The 17601-nt window shown below is 43.0% G+C and overlaps 1 protein-coding gene across 1 annotated transcript; it reads right to left on the reverse strand.

Annotated features, from left to right (window-relative positions):
• Positions 1-7362: 7362 nt before the first annotated feature.
• LOC122544178 (mucosal pentraxin-like) lies at positions 7363-12173 on the reverse strand. Its single transcript, XM_043683213.1, has 3 exons — positions 12100-12173; positions 10627-10702; positions 7363-8412 (listed from the first exon to the last, which is right to left on the reverse strand). Exons 2-3 carry the CDS (start codon positions 10688-10690, stop codon positions 7799-7801), a joined length of 678 nt encoding a protein of 225 aa, XP_043539148.1. The 5' UTR covers positions 10691-10702; positions 12100-12173; the 3' UTR covers positions 7363-7798.
• Between the last annotated feature and the right edge of the window lie 5428 nt (positions 12174-17601).

Genomic DNA, 17601 nt, shown 5'->3' on the forward strand with positions numbered 1-17601 from the left:
AATGATGGAAGGAGGTGATTTTGTATCTGTGCTGCCAACCAAATCGAGATGGCTTGTCCTGGTTGGTGTGAAGCTTTTATTATGTTATTGGAGCTACACTGATGCAGGCAAGTGGGGAATATTTTATCACAGTCCTGAACTGTGCCTTGTAGATGGTGGACAAGATTTGATAACTCACAAGGTGAAATAATCCCTCCCGGACACCAATCCTCTTTCCTGTTCTTGAAGCCCACCATTTAATTGAAATATTGAGGTAATTATGGAGCAATGATAACTGCTATGGTGCTGACAGCACGATGGTACCGTCACTTTAATGCAGTTATTTTGTCCTTGTGTTTTCTTTCTCAGAGAGGTCATAAAGGCAGAGGTGCTGCAATGTCTGGAAAGATCCTTGTTTATCAATGGCAGGAGAGTGGCCAGTTCTCTCAGTTCAGTTTTAATCCAGTTTGGTTTAGTTGCAACAGTGAGAAGCTGCTGCAGAGCAGAAAAAGGTTCCAAGCTTCAGCAGTTCATTCTTGACTGACGTTTTCTCTCTGAAATCTCTCCTGCCTGTAAGAACCTATGTTTTAATTTACCTTTTGCCAAAGGGTGTGTTTATGGGATGTTACGGGAATTGGAACAGCTCCTTATTTAAGTTGCTATGTTCGGTCAGTTAAGTTTTCAATGCTTGTGTTATTCTAAGTTCCATTTTCATTTGTTCATGTTTCAACTGTAGTGTTTTAGTAGGCGCTGTTTTTCTTAAAGCCAAATGGTTTGAACAGCTACATCACAGCTGAAAAATCCACTTCACATCTGTCTTTAAAATAAGAAAAGTTAGTCTCTGAGCTAACTTTTTAAAAATGTTTTGAATGTGTCCAATTGCATAAGTCACTGATTCAGCAATGGAAATTACATTGAAATTCAAGGGGGGCTGATGCTGGTGATGGTAATTACCTGGTATTTTGGCGTGATGTAATTTGCAACTTCTCAACTTATTCTGAATATTTTGCAGGGTTTTCTTCTATTTGGACGTGAGTTGCTTAATTAACTGAGGTTTCGCAAATGGTGCTCCCTAATGCTGAGTCATCCACACACATCCCTGCTTGTCACCTTCTGATGGAAGCAAAATAATTGATAAAGCTACTGACTATGGTTGGACTAGGACAGTGCCCTGAGGAACTACTGCAGAAATGTCGTGAAACAGAGTTCCGAGGCCAACTAAAGAATATTTATCCAGGATTACTATTGATGCTAGTCTTGCACATTCGGTGAGATGTAGTTTCAGATCAGAAATACGTTGCGTTTCTGTTTCAACAATTCAATGTATTTCCCATTGAATGTTCTGAACTGCATCAGTACTGAATGTGTGACTTAGGGATAAAGCAATCAGCGATATTAAGGAAACGCAGAAATACTCTATTTAGCTGAACATCAGACATGATGATAATAAGTGTTTCAGTATGAGATATTTGATCCCACGGACATTGTATCCTTTTTTGACTCGCAAGTCATTGTGGGTTTATGATGCAATACAGCAAAATGCTAATAAATTCACAAAAATGCTACAAACTGCTGTTCACACATTGTTTTCCAAACCATTTGCTAATATTTTGTAAGGGAAAAGAATTCTACATGAGATGCTATTCATTTGACATTGACTTCCAAGCTCTGATTCTTTGTATTCATTACTTCAATCTGCATCTGATTTAGCTTAACCAAACACCACTGCTTTCTGTCTCTCTTTGCGATCCATGACTGCATTCCTCCATTCAAACGCGCTGACTGAGTTTTCCACCTTATTTTGAATTCAGATGCCGAAACAAATTCCTTATTCCATATGTGGTAATTTTCCTGGGAAGAAAATTTGTTTCCAAACTTTCCACAAAGGGATCGCTTTGTAACTATGAGTTGCCTCACTTTGGATGTTGAGTAACGATTGCAGACTTGTAACGGTGAATGTTTTCAAATGATCTCTCAAGTTCATGTAAAACGTTTCTAATCTCATAAAGTGTTGCCCTTTCTAATTTTCGTTTCCCTTGGATTTAACTAGTTGTTGTACAATGGCAAATCAAACTTGTATGTTTCTGCCCTCAGCTGGTTGATCTATCATTACATCGATCACGGTGCCTCAGTTAAAGCAACATATCTCTCCGCCAAACATTGTAACTTTCCTGGGTTCCTTTCGGGGATGATGATAAGGCTACATTGTTCTTACATCCACCATCGATTCCATTTGTTCTCTAACCTTACATTTAAACACACTTTGTTTCATTCTCACAGCAGTAGCACCGTCATAATTATTCACAAATGTTAATTATTACTTTAATCAATGAACATTTCTTCTCCCAACATTCCCGAAATGTATAACATATTAAAATTCAACCTTCTCGTTGAGAGTCATAGAGATGTACAGCATGGAAACAGATCCTTCGGTCCAACCCGACAACGTCGACCAGATATCCCAACCCAATCTAGACACACCTGCTAGCACCCGGCCCATATCCCTCAAAACCCTTCCTATTCATACACCCATCCAAGTGCCTTTTAAATGTTGCAATTCTACCAGCCTCCAACACTTCCTCTGGCAGCTTATCCCGTACATGTACCACCCTCTGCGTGAAAACGTTGCCCCTTAGAGTTCTTTTATATCTTTTCCCTCTCACCCTAAATCTATGCCCTATCGTTCTGGGCTCCCCCATCCCAGGGAAAAGACTTTGTCTATTTATTCTATCCATGCCCCTCATAATTTTGTAGACCTCTACAAGGTCGATGCACCACGGAAAACAGCCCCAGCCTGCCCAGCCTGCTCAGCCTATACCTATAGCTTAAATCCTCCAATCCTGGCAACATCCCTGTAAATCTTTTCTGAACCCTTCAACGTTTCACAACATCTTTCTGTTAGGAAGGAGACCAGAATTGCACGCAATATTCCAACAGTGGCCGAACCAATGTCCTGTACAGCCACAACATGACCTCCCAATTCCTGTACTCAATAATGTGACCAATAAACGAATGCAGACCAAACGCCTTCTTCACTATCCTATCTGCCTGTGACTCCGCTTTCAAGGAGCTATGAACCTCCACTCCAAGGTCTCTTTGCTGTCCATCTCCGTTTAACAGCCCTTGTACACTTCCATTGTTTTTCTATAATCAGATGTGCTCTCACACACAACTTATTTTCCTTCTCCCCATCACCAAAACACCTATTTTTTTCACCTATTAACCACAGCAGCAAATCAATATGTTCAATTCACTTAAATAAAAACTGCGTGAAGGGCAAACAGACCATCAAATGTGATGGGGGTGGGGGAGGAGTTGGATCATGATCGAGTTGGAAGGGGTAATGACGAATTCTACCATCATACTTGCATTCTTACCTCTGACTTTCCAACAATATCACCTGCAACAATTGCTTTCCTTAATAATGTATGCAATTATAGACCAAGGTAACCAACACCTATCTATAGTTGCTTATTATGACTCATCCCCATGGTATCCATAGTCATTTTCATCAAATTGCATACAGCGAGTTGTCACGAACTCACATCTTTCATCATCCAGAAAGATAGGTATATCAGGTAGTCTGGACCCTCGGCATCACGCACTGCATAGGTCTGGATGTATTTGAAACTGAGGAGAACACCTGACATGCCTTGCCAAAAATACAGCTGCGGTACATTATCACCTCAACGATTTCGACACCCAACTGGAGGATTACTCATGCCCTTTACAGGAGAAAAACGGACGAGCAATAAAGACTGGTCTTATCAGTGATGCTCAATTCTTTGAACTGATTTTCAAAATGAATTATATGTCTTCTTATTCTGCATTCTGCAGCAAGGGGGAATGATTTTTAAATGAATTCCAACGAGATCCTATGAACATGCAAAACGTCTCCACTACATCATCAAATAGATTTATGCAATAATTTAATGAAAGACAATCTTGTTCTTTAGTCAGTGGTATCAAGCGAGGAAGTGTGCCGTCCGCATATTTCACCTCTTCCGAATTCATCCGCCTGGACTGAGCACCAAATTGCTTTGGACATTTTGTTATTTATACATACGATTTATGTTCTTAGATTGCTGAATTCATTTATTCTCTTACATTTGCCTAGTTTCGAGCTGGAACAATATACATAATGATCCTATCTTGTGTTTTATGGCTGTAATCATTAAAAGCTTTGAACATGCATATACCAGATTACTTGAGTTTTCCTGTGTCGTCACTGAAGTTGCAGGTAGCTCACTGTTGGAATTCCTACCTAAAGAGACCAATATAAATCAAATGAGGTGATGTGAATGCCCTCTTTTATAGTTGCTGGAAAAAAGCGAGCAAAAATTACTCTTTGCCGAACAAAATTGTGTAGGGTTTGATTTATGTGTACACGATTATTCATAACTGCATCTCTAATACTAAAACCGTGCATTTGTGGATTGCTGAATTTCTCCATCTAAAGAAGAAATACGAAACCTAACATGTAACATCTGCATGCAACTTTCAGTTTCTGATTTAATTTATATATTTTGAAAAGTTTCATTGTTATAGAGTTATAGGGTCACACATGGAAACAAACCCTTCAGTCCAACTACTCCACGCTGACCATATTCCGAAACTAATCGAGTCCCTTTTTTTCGTACTTCGCTTATATTCCTCCAAACGTTTCTTCTTCATGTACTTATCCAAATGCATTTTAAATGCCCTAATTTGATCTGCGTCCAGCACTTCCACTAGCAGTTCATTCCACTCACGAACTGCATTCTGTGTAAAATTATTGCCCCTCATGTCCTTTTTAAAACTTTCTCCACTCACTCCAAACGTATGACATCTAGTTCTGAATTCCTCCACCATACGGAAAGGACCTTTGATAATCACTTAATCTATGCCCCTCAATCAGATTGAAAAATGCAGGTTGGGTTAAAGACTAATTTTCAAGCAATAGCAACAACATAGGCGTGAAAGCTGAGAGGAGAAAGTGAGGGCTGGAGATGCTGGAGATCAGAGCTGAAAATGTGTTGCTGGAAAAGCGCAGCAGGTCAGGCAGCATCCAAGGAACAGGAGAATCGACGTTTTCAGGCTAGTGGATAGATCAATTGCTAAGCAATGGCTGACATTTTAGGATATCCGCATATTCCTATCATAAACAAAAATTCTAAGGGTAGGACCCATTAGGAAAGCATCAAACTTAAGGAAAAAAACATATTATTCTGCTAAGATGATCGCTAGGTCAGTTGACTGGAATATAAAGAACAACAGATAGTGACTGGAAGGTTAATCAGAGAAAGTAATTACAGAACAAGACAGAGCTAGCTACAAAGATTATTTTTTAAAAAAAGGATAGATCTTGATGTTATATGGAAGCCTGTACCTTAATTTCCATAAAGCATTTGCTAAGAAGCCACGGGAAACAAGTTATTGTGCAAAGTCAGAGTTCATTTTGAAAGAAGCAATTTATTCACATGGAGAGGGGATTGTTATGCGAGCAGAAATCAAAGTATTCTAAGTTGAAAGACATTCAATGCTTTCATTTCCTCTGTTCGCCCTCTAAGAATTCTTCAATGTGATTGGCTTTTTACTTAGAACACAGAACATTGAACATTACAGCGCAGTACAGGCCCTTCGGCCCTCGATGTTGCGCCGACCTGTGGAACCAATCTGAAGCCCATCTAACCTACACCATTCCATTTTCGTCCATTTGTCTATCCAATGACCATTTAAAAGCCCTTAAAGTTGGCGAGTCTACGACTGTTGCAGATAGTAGACTACTTGTTTGATAACATCATTGATGCTCGACGCGGTAAATGCATTTGAACTGAGAACAGCATGAAACGCACTTTGACAGTGATGAGAACAAAACTTTAGCAATTGTTAGAGATTTGTATGCAGCATTATGAACAGTGTCATCCCTGCACCACGATACTCAAAACAGTGGCTTCTCGGAGATTTTGTAGGTATCAAGGAGGGTGCTTTAAAAATATTTAATATTAATTTGGAATATATTTGACTGGCTTAATATTGGACGTTTCAGAAGGCGTGTTTGACAAAGCAAAGGAGACGCGTTGTGATGCAAAAGTGATGAAGTTGTACAGAATACAAAGCGTGCGACTGGAATCTCTGACTCTACATTACTCTCAAGGTATGTTCACATGATGCATTGTCAGTATAATAAGCAATTTATTGCATCTGAACATAGGTAGTCAGAGAGATAACCTGACTTCAACCATTCTCTGTATTTCTCTGAATAGTTCCTCATCAATATCTGAATTCAAAATCCACTGGGGGGGGGGGGGGACTTACCATCGAAATGGAGGCTTAATAAAGGAGAATTCCATATTTTAACTATTGTTAACAAAAACAAATCTTACTTTAACCTGTCATAACTGATCCATGGAGTCATCCAGTCGCAAAAGCTTTAGTGGAAAGACTCTTCAACTACAGTTATAAAAAATCTGAATCATGTTTTATTTCACATTGAACTGCTTGTTCGCTGAGGCATTGTTAATTTGCACTTCTAAAAGTATGGCAATAGTTTCCATGATTTGAAGGTTTTATGTCGGTGTGTGTGTGTGTGTGTGTTACATGTGAAGAGAATGGTTATGCAAGTATATTCATACTTCTTAAATATTTGAATAATGATTCTTGCCTCTTTGCTCTTATTTAAATTTATTTGTAACCAACTCGCTCTATGTGTCTTTATTCAAGAACCTGTCTGGTTTGCCTGATATATATGTAGTCATAGAGTCATAGAGATATACAGCATGGAAACAGACCCTTCAGTCCAACCCATCCATGCCGACCAGATATTCGAACCCAATCTAGTCCCACCTGCCAGTACCCGGCCAATGTCCCTCCAAACCCTTCCTATTCATATCCCCATTCCAAAGTTCTAAAGCAATGCAACAGCATATGCAACAGTAATTGCTGCTCCTGGAATTCGAGGAAATCACCTCCAACACCTCAAAAAAGAAGCAGCTGTTACAGCCAGAAATTTTTCCGTCCTCCATCTTGGATTACCCAGAATCGAACCCCTAGATCCCTCCCTATGTATATAACTGCACCAGCCCACCTATAGATACTGTTCACACACCTACAGCCTCAATCTACAATTCCTTATACATTTCAAGAAAGCCTCCAGACCTGCTCCAGCCTTCGGACATAGTCCAGTACCCACTGACTTCCCAATTCCTGGTAGCTGCCCAAGAAATAACCTCCCCAATCAATCTGCTCAGCGATGTTGTAACAGGCGTCTAGAGGAGATAAGGTTTGAAACTAGGTCTCCTGGTCTGAGAGTAGCAACATTGCCACTGAAAAGTGTACACAGGTACGTGCATGTGATTAATAGACAGAGAGAGAAAACGTTCAGAATAAAATCAAAGAAGCCTCTTTTGTATTGCAAGTTTATCAATTTAATGGCAAGAATAACTGTTTATTTTGTGTATTTGCTCAATGCTTGATTCGCACATAGTCATGAAAGCACAGAGGGATATATAGGGATTAATTATTTGCAATTACATGAAGGCACATTCATAATTCAGGATAGATTTTGACTCAGGGGGCTCTCTCAGCAGTCTAACCTCTGACACGCGTCCATGATTATTTGCAACTGTTGCGCACATCCATAAGCTACAGATTAGTTCATGCATGTTATTGTGGTGCATTCGTTTCTGTATCTACCCATGTTTCACTGTGCTGGCGTGGGTTGTGTTAAGGAGGATGTGTTGGGGTGTATTTGTGTTTCTGCACTTGTGCCTGATTACAGGAGTGCCCGGAGGAGAGACAGCATGGTGAGTGCCTCAATCAAGTCCCAATGTGTTTTTTTTTAGAAGCAACAATCATGATTATCCTCCACATTCACATTCCCCCTGCTCTCGTATAGCACTGTGTCCCAGTTGATGATGTTACCCCCAGCGCTGTGACACCCTTGACTGAGCGCCTTGATGTCGTTTGCTGACAGGACATGGTCCCACAGGTGGACATCTGTCAGCTCTCCCACCAAACTCTGCTTGCTCTCAAACTTGCCCTCCACCAAGTCCTGTTCCTGACCCAGGATGAACGTACCACCGCCTCGGACTACCCCATCTTTTTTCCCGACTTTCCGAAAACTCCGGACTCCATTGATCCAGAAAGTGATGGATCCGTTTGAGGAGTCCCAACTCACGCAGATGTGCCTCAGCAGAGCGTCGTTCACCGGGAGGGCGAAATGGAATGAGTCGCTGCCAAAGTACAGGGACAGCTTTGCGCCCTCTTGCCAGAGCAGCAACTCATTGTCCGTAGCATTTGTGGCATAGGACAACAGGCTGTAGCCTCGCTTCTCCTCTGAGGCAACCCTCAGGCAGAGGGTGAACGCCGAGAGCTGGGAGAATTCATTGGGCAGCAGCTTGACGTAAATACTGTCGGTTTGAGTCGAGAAAACTAGCGATTTGCCCAATAAACCTGTAAACAAAGGAAAATTCAGCGTTGAGCCTTTGGAAAGGAACATCTGTGAGATGCAAAGGGAAAGGGAGAGGCGGAAATGGGGAAAGGACGGATCTTCCAGCCTCCTACTCTTCACGCACTCACACACCTTCAAACAAGCACTGTCGTGCGGTCGCACACCCTCAGCTACAAGGAGAGGCTGAATAGGCTGGGCTGTTTTCCCTGGAGCGTTGGAGGCTGAGGGACGCCCTTAAACAGGCGGCACGGTGGCACAGTGGTTAGCACTGCTGACTCACAGCGCCAGACACCCGCGTTCAATTCCCGCCTCAGGCGACTCTCTGTGTGGAATTTGCACATTCTCCCCGTGTCTGCGTGGGTTTCCTCCGGGTGCTCCGGTTTCCTCCCACAGTCCAAAGATGTGCAGGTTAGGTGAATTGGCAAGGCTAAATTGCCCGTAGTGTTAGGTGAAGGGGGTAAATGTAGGGGAATGGGTCTGGGTGGGTTGCGCTTCGGCGGGTCGGTGTGGACTTGTTGGGCCGAAGGGCCTGTTTCCACACTGTGGGGAATCTAATCTAATCTAAGATTGTTTTTTCTCTCTCTCTCTCGACCAAATACTCATGGTATTCTCTGTCAAACACACACACACACTTTCTCTACCTCATAGACACCGTTACGTTTATAAACAGATTTACACACAGTCACACAAAAAACCCACTTATTAGCACAGGCTCTCCAAAGAAGCACAGTTTCTCATTCATATGCGTACACGCATGCATGTCACAGAAACGCATTGACTTCTGTACACACAAGCACGCGCAAAGAAACAGGAATTCATACACGAAAACACAGAAAAGCACCCACGCAAATGTTGTTGGGCAGCACGGTAGCTCAGTGGTTAGCAGCGCTCCTCACAATACCAGGGGCCCGGGTTCGATTCCAGCCTCGGGGCAACTATCTGTGTGGAGTTTGCACATTCTCCCCGTGTCTACGTGGGTTTCCTCCGGGTGTTCCGGTTTTCTGCCACAGTCCAGATTACTTACAGCGTGGCCCAACAAGTCCACGCCGAAGCGCAACCCACCCAGACCCATTCCCTTACATTTACCCCTTCACTTAACACTACGGGCAATTTAGCATGGCCAATTCACCTGACCTGCACATCTTTGGACTGTGGGAGGAAACCGGAGCACCCAGAGGAAACTCACACAGACACGGGGAGAATGTGCAAACCCCACACAGTCAGTCGCCTGAGGTGGGAATTGAACCCGGGTCTCTGGCGCTGTGAGGCAGCAGTGCAAACCATGCGCAGGTTAGGGTGGATTGGCCATGCTAAATTGTCCCATTGTGTTCAGGGATGTGTAGACTAAGTGCATTAGTCAGGGGTAATGTAGAGTAATAGGTTTAGGGGATGGGTCTGGGTGGGATGCTCTTTGGAGGTCGGTGTGGACATGTTGGGTCCAATGGCCTGCTTTCACACTGTAGGAATTCTAATTGAAAATATCATTTCCATAAACTGACAAAATCAGTGATACTCATTCACATGGATGAACAGAGAGACCTGCACACACATACACACAAACACGCATTAAGACCCGTTCGCATCGGCACACAGAAAAGCATGCAGACACTGAAGACAGAACAGACATCCTATGCTTGTTTGCTTTCCAGCAGAGGAGACTGAAGGCAGAACTGATTGAAGTGTACAATGATCTAAGTGATATAGTCAGTGAGAAATCTTTCACCTTAGCAGAGGGATTAGTAACCAACTGGAACAGCTTTAAGATAAAGAACGGAAATTTCAAGGGGACATTTAAGTTAATTGCATGCAGAGGGTTGCGTGTATCTGGAACGTAAGGCCTTAAGGATTACAAAGGTTGGGACACTCAAGACATTTGAGAAGTATTTAATAAGCACTAGAAATTCATTACCATAAAAAAGCTGTGGGTCAAGTGCTGGTAAATAGAAATAGAACAGGTAAGTGCTTGAAGACTGGCATGTGCACGATGGACTGAAAGGCCTCTGTCCCTGCTGTGAAAAAAAAAACTGACCGAATGTCTACGCCTCCATGGCTCTTTCATGTACAGACACACAAACACACTCTGACGTAGAGCTGGGTTTCCTTTTGCGATCTGCTACCTCCCTGCTCTGCGTGGCTGCTCATTCTCGGCATTAGAAAATACATTTTGGAATGAGGATTGCAACCCCGCAGCCTGTTTGCTATCAAAGCAAGCATACCTCCATGGACCAGTCCAGGTAGAATAATGCAGCTGACAAGCCCAAGGAGAAAGAGATTCTTCATCGTGCGAACAGTCTGTAAATGGTAATGATCAGAGAGTTACGTCCCTAGGTTTGATGCTGCTTAGTACAATCGGATCTGCGGTCCAACACTGACATGGAAAACTCAACACCCAGGAGACAAAGTGATATCCCCAATAACTCTTTCCGAGGTTTGGCAGTGCACAGGTTTGGTCCACTGGCAAACATTCCTACATCGGTGTAGACGGGCTATTGTTTAAAATCGCATTGAATTGGTCTTCCATGCAGACATTGAAGTTGTCTCTCCTCTGCTATATTTCAGCATTGCTGCACTGTCAGAGGGTCAGTGCTGAGGGAGTGCTGCACTGTCAGAGGGTCAGTGCTGAGGGAGTGCTGCACTGTCACCGAATCAGTGCTGAGGGAGTGCTGCACTGTCGGAGGGTCAGTGCTGAGGGAGTGCTGCACTGTCAGAGGGTCAGTGCTGAGGGAGTGTTGCACTGTCGGAGGGTCAGTGCTGAGGGAGTTCTGTACTACTGGAGGATCTGTACTGAGGGAGTACTGCACTATCTAAGGGTTAGTAGTGAGAGAGGTGCTGGAAAAACGCCGCAGGTCAGGCAGCATCCGAGGAGCGGGGAAATCGACGTTTCGGGCAAAAGCCCTTCATCAGGAGCAGCCCTTCCCTGCTCCTCTGATGCTGCCTGACCTGCTGCGTTTTTCCAGCACCACGTTAATCTCGACTCTGATTTCCAGCATCTGATTTACCACCGTGAGAGAGTGTGGTACTGTCGGAGAGACAACACTGAGGTACCACTGCAATCTGCTACAATCTGCACCGAGGGAGTGATGCAATGTCAGAAGGTCAGTGCTGAGGGTATGCTACACTTTCTGTCTGCGAGTTCCGAGTGTGTGCCAATCTGCTTGGCGGGTCAATGCCGAAGTTGTGCTTCACTCTCGGAAGGCCAGCAGTGAGTGAGGGCCGCATGGCCCAACAGCCAGTACTAAGGGTGCCCTGAGCTGTGTGAATGTCAGTACTCTAAGAGTTGCCCAGATGAATTGAAAGAATGCGATACATCTGTGCCTCTAACGCTCTCTGTCTCTTTCTCCTCACTGTCCATCATTTGCTCTCTCTCTCTCTCTGTTTCAATTTGACTCCGTGTCTCTTCCTTTAGGCATGCCTTTCTCTCTGTCTCCTTCCTTTTCTCAGTGTCTGTTTCTCCCCGTCTTTCTTCCTCCACCTCTTGCCGTCTCTCTCAATTTCTCTCTCTCTCGCTATCTCTCCATCTCTCTCTGCTTTTACCTTCCTCTCTGTCTGTCCCTATGATGTGCACCCCTTCTGATTTTGTCCCCTCTGCCCCCACTCATTGACCATTTATTTGCATGCCTATTCCCACTGTCCTTACTCTTTCTCTCTTTGTCTCTTTCAGTTTCCGTACATCTGTGACTGGTACTTACTGGTTTGGATTGCACTGTGGGATCGGTGTTCTCTCACCCGACATGTAGGAGTCTGTGCAGCTTTGTGCTGTACGAATGAGCAATTTAAGGAGCTTGCACAGGAGGAAGGAGATTATTGAGCAATAGAATTACTGCCATTGAACTCCTTATTTAAACAATTCAGGAGCTGACTGAACATTAGATGTCAATGCTCCTCATAAATTTATTTTGATTTGCAAGCATTTAAGTCTTATGTGCAGCTTCAATGCACACATTCAGACGCATATATATCAACAACATGGATGTGAAATACAGAAAATCAGAAACTCAGATTACAGACAATCATTCAGAAATGGATGGACACACGCGTGCGTGTACATACAAACACGCACACACACACAAAACACACGATACAGACATACACACATGAATACACCCTTACACTTTCTATCTGTCTATCTTAGACTTAATACACATGGCTGCAGTGCATTCAATTTAAATTTAAGGTTCATTCCGTGCCCCATCCCCAGCCTCAGCCCAGCTTAAAGAACTAATCCCCATAACCTTCCTTATCTCTATGACTTCCCCAAGCCTGACAATATTCATTACAGCAATGAGCTCATCCCATCTTTACAACCTTCCTGAACACACACAACTTCTGCAGGTCCTGAAACCCTCTCCATTTTTGTAAGCATCTCAACTGCAGAATCAATTTGTTTTTGTTGCTTTGCAAAATAAGGCCCAACAATCTCACATATCTCTGTAACTTTCGCTTACCCCTTCAAACCTTCCTACCTCTACAACCTTTGACAGCTCTAAACCCATCTCTATCCCTGTAACTTCCTCCAGCCCCACACCCCTCGCTAATTCTGAAAACACCGCCAGTCTCTCCATTTCTCTCTCTGTCACCTTCTCCCGTTCCTACAACCCTCCATCACTCTGCAATTTCAGCCAGCTTCTACAATCCTCGCTGACTTTCTAAAGTCCTCTAAATCCTGAAATGCAGCATATCAATGCAACCTCTTCCAGGCTCACCCCTGACTTGATGCAGAGGGACAGTATCAAAGCTCTCTAACTGAACAATGACTATCCTGATCAGGTCTTAGTTCACTGCATATCTCACAAAAAGGTGGAATTCCATCAGTATTGGTTCAATAGTGTGTTCTGTGGTGGCTAGTTTATTGATTTCACAGTGTCTCAGTACAAATATCGAAAGGTACATCTTCAGTCTTGGAGTCATGAGTCTCTCTCTTGTGCTGAAGATTCAATGGTGTGACCTACAGTCCCATACTGACACCTATTATAATTAATTCACTTGGCAGTTCAGCAGAGCTGGTACATTTTCTGATCAACTTGTTGAGAGGCGTTATTAGACACCTCTGGAACAGATGGGACTTGATCCTAGGTATCTTCGCTCAGAGGTAGGGACACTACCACTGCAACAAAATAACCTTTTGTTGGAACTTAAAATGGAATGCAACTAAGAGTGCTCTAGTATAACTAGATTTGTACTAGATCTGTTCTTGATATCGGCATTATCCATTGATTGAGGATGATTGTTATTATATTGAAGAGTCCACCGCCAATGTTTCATAAAATAGTGCCAGTACCAGGTCTTGAGTTCCAGTGGAGACCGGAAATGCCAGGCTTATTCTTCTTGCAGCATGGTGACAGCAAGAAGTTGCCGTGGGCAAATATATGATCAACCACATCATCGAGTCACACAGTCACAGAGTTGTACAACACGGAAACAGACTGTTCAGTCCAATTTACCCTACATCGACCGAGTTTCCCAAACTAACCAAGTCCCACTTGTCTGCATTTGGCCCATATCCCTCTAAACCTCTCCAAATGCTTTTTAAATATTGTAACTGTACGTGCATCCATAATTTCCTCTGGCAGCTCATTACAAACATGGACAACCCTCTGTGTGTAAAAGTCCCTTTTGTATCTTTTCCCCTCTCACCATAAACATATGCCCTCTGGTTTTAGACTTCCTTACCCTGTGAAAAGTCCTTTATTATTCGTCTTATCTATATCCGTTATGATTTTATATGCCTTAACCTCCTACCCTCCAGTGAAAAATGTCCTAGACTCTCCTGATAACTCAAACTCTCCAGTCCTGATGGTATCCCGGTACAGCGTTTCTGTAGCCTCGCCAGTTTAATAATATCCTTCCTGTAGCTGTCTATAAATGATGGGTGAGGATGCAGACTAATTATCAAAATAGATAGCCGCGAGTATAGATTTTCCTTTCAGGCAGTGGTCTGCCATAATCTCGAAATGACAGCCTGAATAGTTTAAACAAATCAGTTGGGAACTTAAGTGGAAATTGAATGAAGATATTGAGGGAAATATATCCAGGGTAAGGAGAAATAGCAGGGGAATGGGATTAACTAAATAGTCTGAAGACCTGAAACAGAGATGGTGGTTGGGAAAGGGTCTTTACGTGTTGCTTCCATTGCGATTTTCCAATTCAAGGCTATACCTGACTGTAAGTTTTTCTTCAAAATGTACTTGAGCAGGTGGAAGCTAAAGTTGCAGTAGTGCCAGAGGCTGGCTCGCTCATTGCAGAGAGATCAGTGGCTGTGGTTTAACCAGAGGGTCTCAGGAAAGTGGGAGAGTTGAGCAGGATTTCAGGTTGTCCAATGAATTGAAACCAGGCTGTTAGTTCCACTCTGCATTGCAAACTGGCCATCCAACCAACGGAGCTAAATGTTGTGCAGGTGCCAAACCACTTGATGCAAGTTTCACAATCGTTTTTACATATTAAGTCGGGGTATTATTTTGTGCATTCCTTTACATAAGATCATAAATACAGGAGCAAACGGAGGCAATTCAAGCCCTCGAGCCTGCTCTGCTATTTCCTGCAATTAGGGCTAATCTCACCTCGGCCTCAGCTCCATTTTCCTCTCTGTTCTCCATAAGTCTTCAACCCATTATTAATTATAGTTTGTCAATCTCCACATTAAAATTACTTAATGTCTCACTGCATTCTAGTTTCTAACATTTGCAGATTCACAATCAATTGAGAAAATAACTTATTTTCATCTCTCTTGAAACCACCTAGTCCTTATCCTAAAACTGTGACGTCTCACTCTAAGTTGCCCTGCTGGTTGAAACGTACGGTTTGCGTCTGCTTTCTCAATCTCTCACCTTTTTTTATACTTTAGAATGTTACGTTGCAATTTATTCTACATTTCAGTTCGCTTCTTTGTGATTACACTCTCTTTCTGTTCACTCCTGCCAAACGCATTTTATAAAATGAACTTTAAAATGGATTGCACTTCTTTAAGTTCACAATGAACTAATGAGTAATATGGGAAGAACATTTTAAAAGCTGCATGTCTTTTTTTTAAAGAAAACATTGTTATTGTTTCTCAGGACAGTGGTATCACATGGATGTACGTTATCTCCAGTATCCTCATTGCTTTAAATGGCAAACTTGCCACGTAGGGGTGGAACCTGTTAGACATTGCCCTTGGGAGGGTGATATACATTCTTTCTGGAAAAAAAAACCGCATTGCTCAATTAGGCCTTTGCAACATACATAATTCCATTTCGATTTTCTAGAACTGACAGAACTGCTGAGTGCAATGTCAGCAAATGAACCGGTGAGCTGTGAACTTTGCTGAAAAAGTGTCCTCTGGTGCCTTGCACCCGATAATAATTCGTGTAGTTTGAGGTTATTATTAATGTGTTGGGTATAGACCTTGTGATTATTTCTTTAATGCTGATTTTGGACTTCATCAGATATATCAAAATAAAGCAACAACAGCAAATGTTGGTTCAACAGAACGTGTTTGACATTTATGATAAATCATTTTCTCTAAATTCATAGTGTGCATACGGCCATGCACTCAGGACTTTTACCAATTATCTAGCAGGTCATTATTTTGTCCCAGTTTTACTGAAATCAAGTTGCACTATCTGCCATGGTGACATTTGAACTCAGGTACCCAGAAGATTATTACAGTCTTGTGGATTAATAATCTCTTGATAATGCCACTAGGTTAATGATTCCCACGCAAGTGCCTATCATTTTAGCCCAGGATATTGCTGGAATATGTGCCAGCAGGACCTGATGGCTCTTGATGTTAACACGTTTGCGTTCACTAAAGACCCTCAGAGAGAGTCATAGAGATGTACAGCATGGAAACAGACCCTTCACCCGTCCATGCCGACCAGATATCCCAACCCAATCTAGTCCCACTTGCCAGCACTCGGCCCGTATCCCTCCAAACCCTGACATCTTATCTGGTTTGGTTTACACGTGACTTGACTCATAGCAATGAGGTTTGAATTGGAAGTGACCCAACAAGACACCTTAGCTCAAGGGAAACCAGGGATTGACGAAATGCCGTCCATGCCTGCAGCTCAGGTAAATAATAAATGAAAATAAATAAATGGAGGAAAACCCAATGTTAAAAAAAGGCCCACCAGTCTCCCGTCCACTCATGGCCTGATGATGAGTTCAATAGATTGGGCGGCCTGACTCTAGTGTTTAGGATATTATTAGATCAGTGAGGGTTTAGAAAAGGTTGGCAGGATTGGAGAGTTAGTGTTATAAGGATGTCATGGTCGATGGTGGTCATTGCAGCCGCCATTGCTCCATTCCGAACTGAGTGAAATATTTCCTCAAGGAAACCATATTTACCGTGGGCATGCCCTCAAAACTGTCACTGTTTCCGCTGAGTCGTACGTCATTGCTAAAGAGCTAAAAACCCTAGAACATGCGGGTGTTTTTTTTAAGATAAGGATGCGTGTTTCTTTTCCCTGTCTGTTTGGCTCGGCATGCAGCCATCTGCGCATGCGTTATCTGTGCGCACGTCTTTCTGCGCAGTTCTATCGGGGTTCCTCATTTCCTGCTTCTGCTATAGGATGGGATGCATTCATTTGTGCAGGCAATGTTTCTCTCATCAAATCACTGAATTCTGCAGGTAGATGGAAGACCTGGAAAACTGGAGCTGGAGTGGGCCATTCAGTCCTTCCAGCCAACTCCGGAATTCAATATGATCATGGCAGACGATCCTACTCAGTATCTCTTCCTACTTTCTCCCCATACCTTCTGATCATTTGAGCCCCAAGAACAATATATAACTTCTTATTGAAAATTTCAAAGTGTTGCCCTCAAGTGCTTTCTGTAGCAGCTAATGTCACTGCAGGGCTACCTTGTATCTTTAAACTGTGACCCCTTGTTCTGGAATCACTGACCATCGGGAGCACCCTCCCTGCTGTTACCCTGCCCAGTTTGTCAAAATGTTGTCGGCTTCTGTGTTCCTCCCCCGCTTTCATTCTTCAAAACTCCAGTGGATGTAGTCCTAATTATCCAATAGCATACTACGCAGTATGCCATGCCACTCCCCTTTCCTCACCTCTGTCGTTGCATTATCCTGCGTTTCATCTCTGCCCCCATGTTACTCAAATGTGCCACTGCACTATCATTTGCACCATCTTTCCTCCTCATTCGCCCATACAGACATAAATGTTACAACGTACTGTGTCTGATATCTCACGTTATAC

This window comes from Chiloscyllium plagiosum, chromosome 47 (genome assembly GCF_004010195.1).
Source record: "Chiloscyllium plagiosum isolate BGI_BamShark_2017 chromosome 47, ASM401019v2, whole genome shotgun sequence".
In the NCBI taxonomy this organism is placed as follows: Eukaryota; Metazoa; Chordata; class Chondrichthyes; order Orectolobiformes; family Hemiscylliidae; genus Chiloscyllium; species Chiloscyllium plagiosum.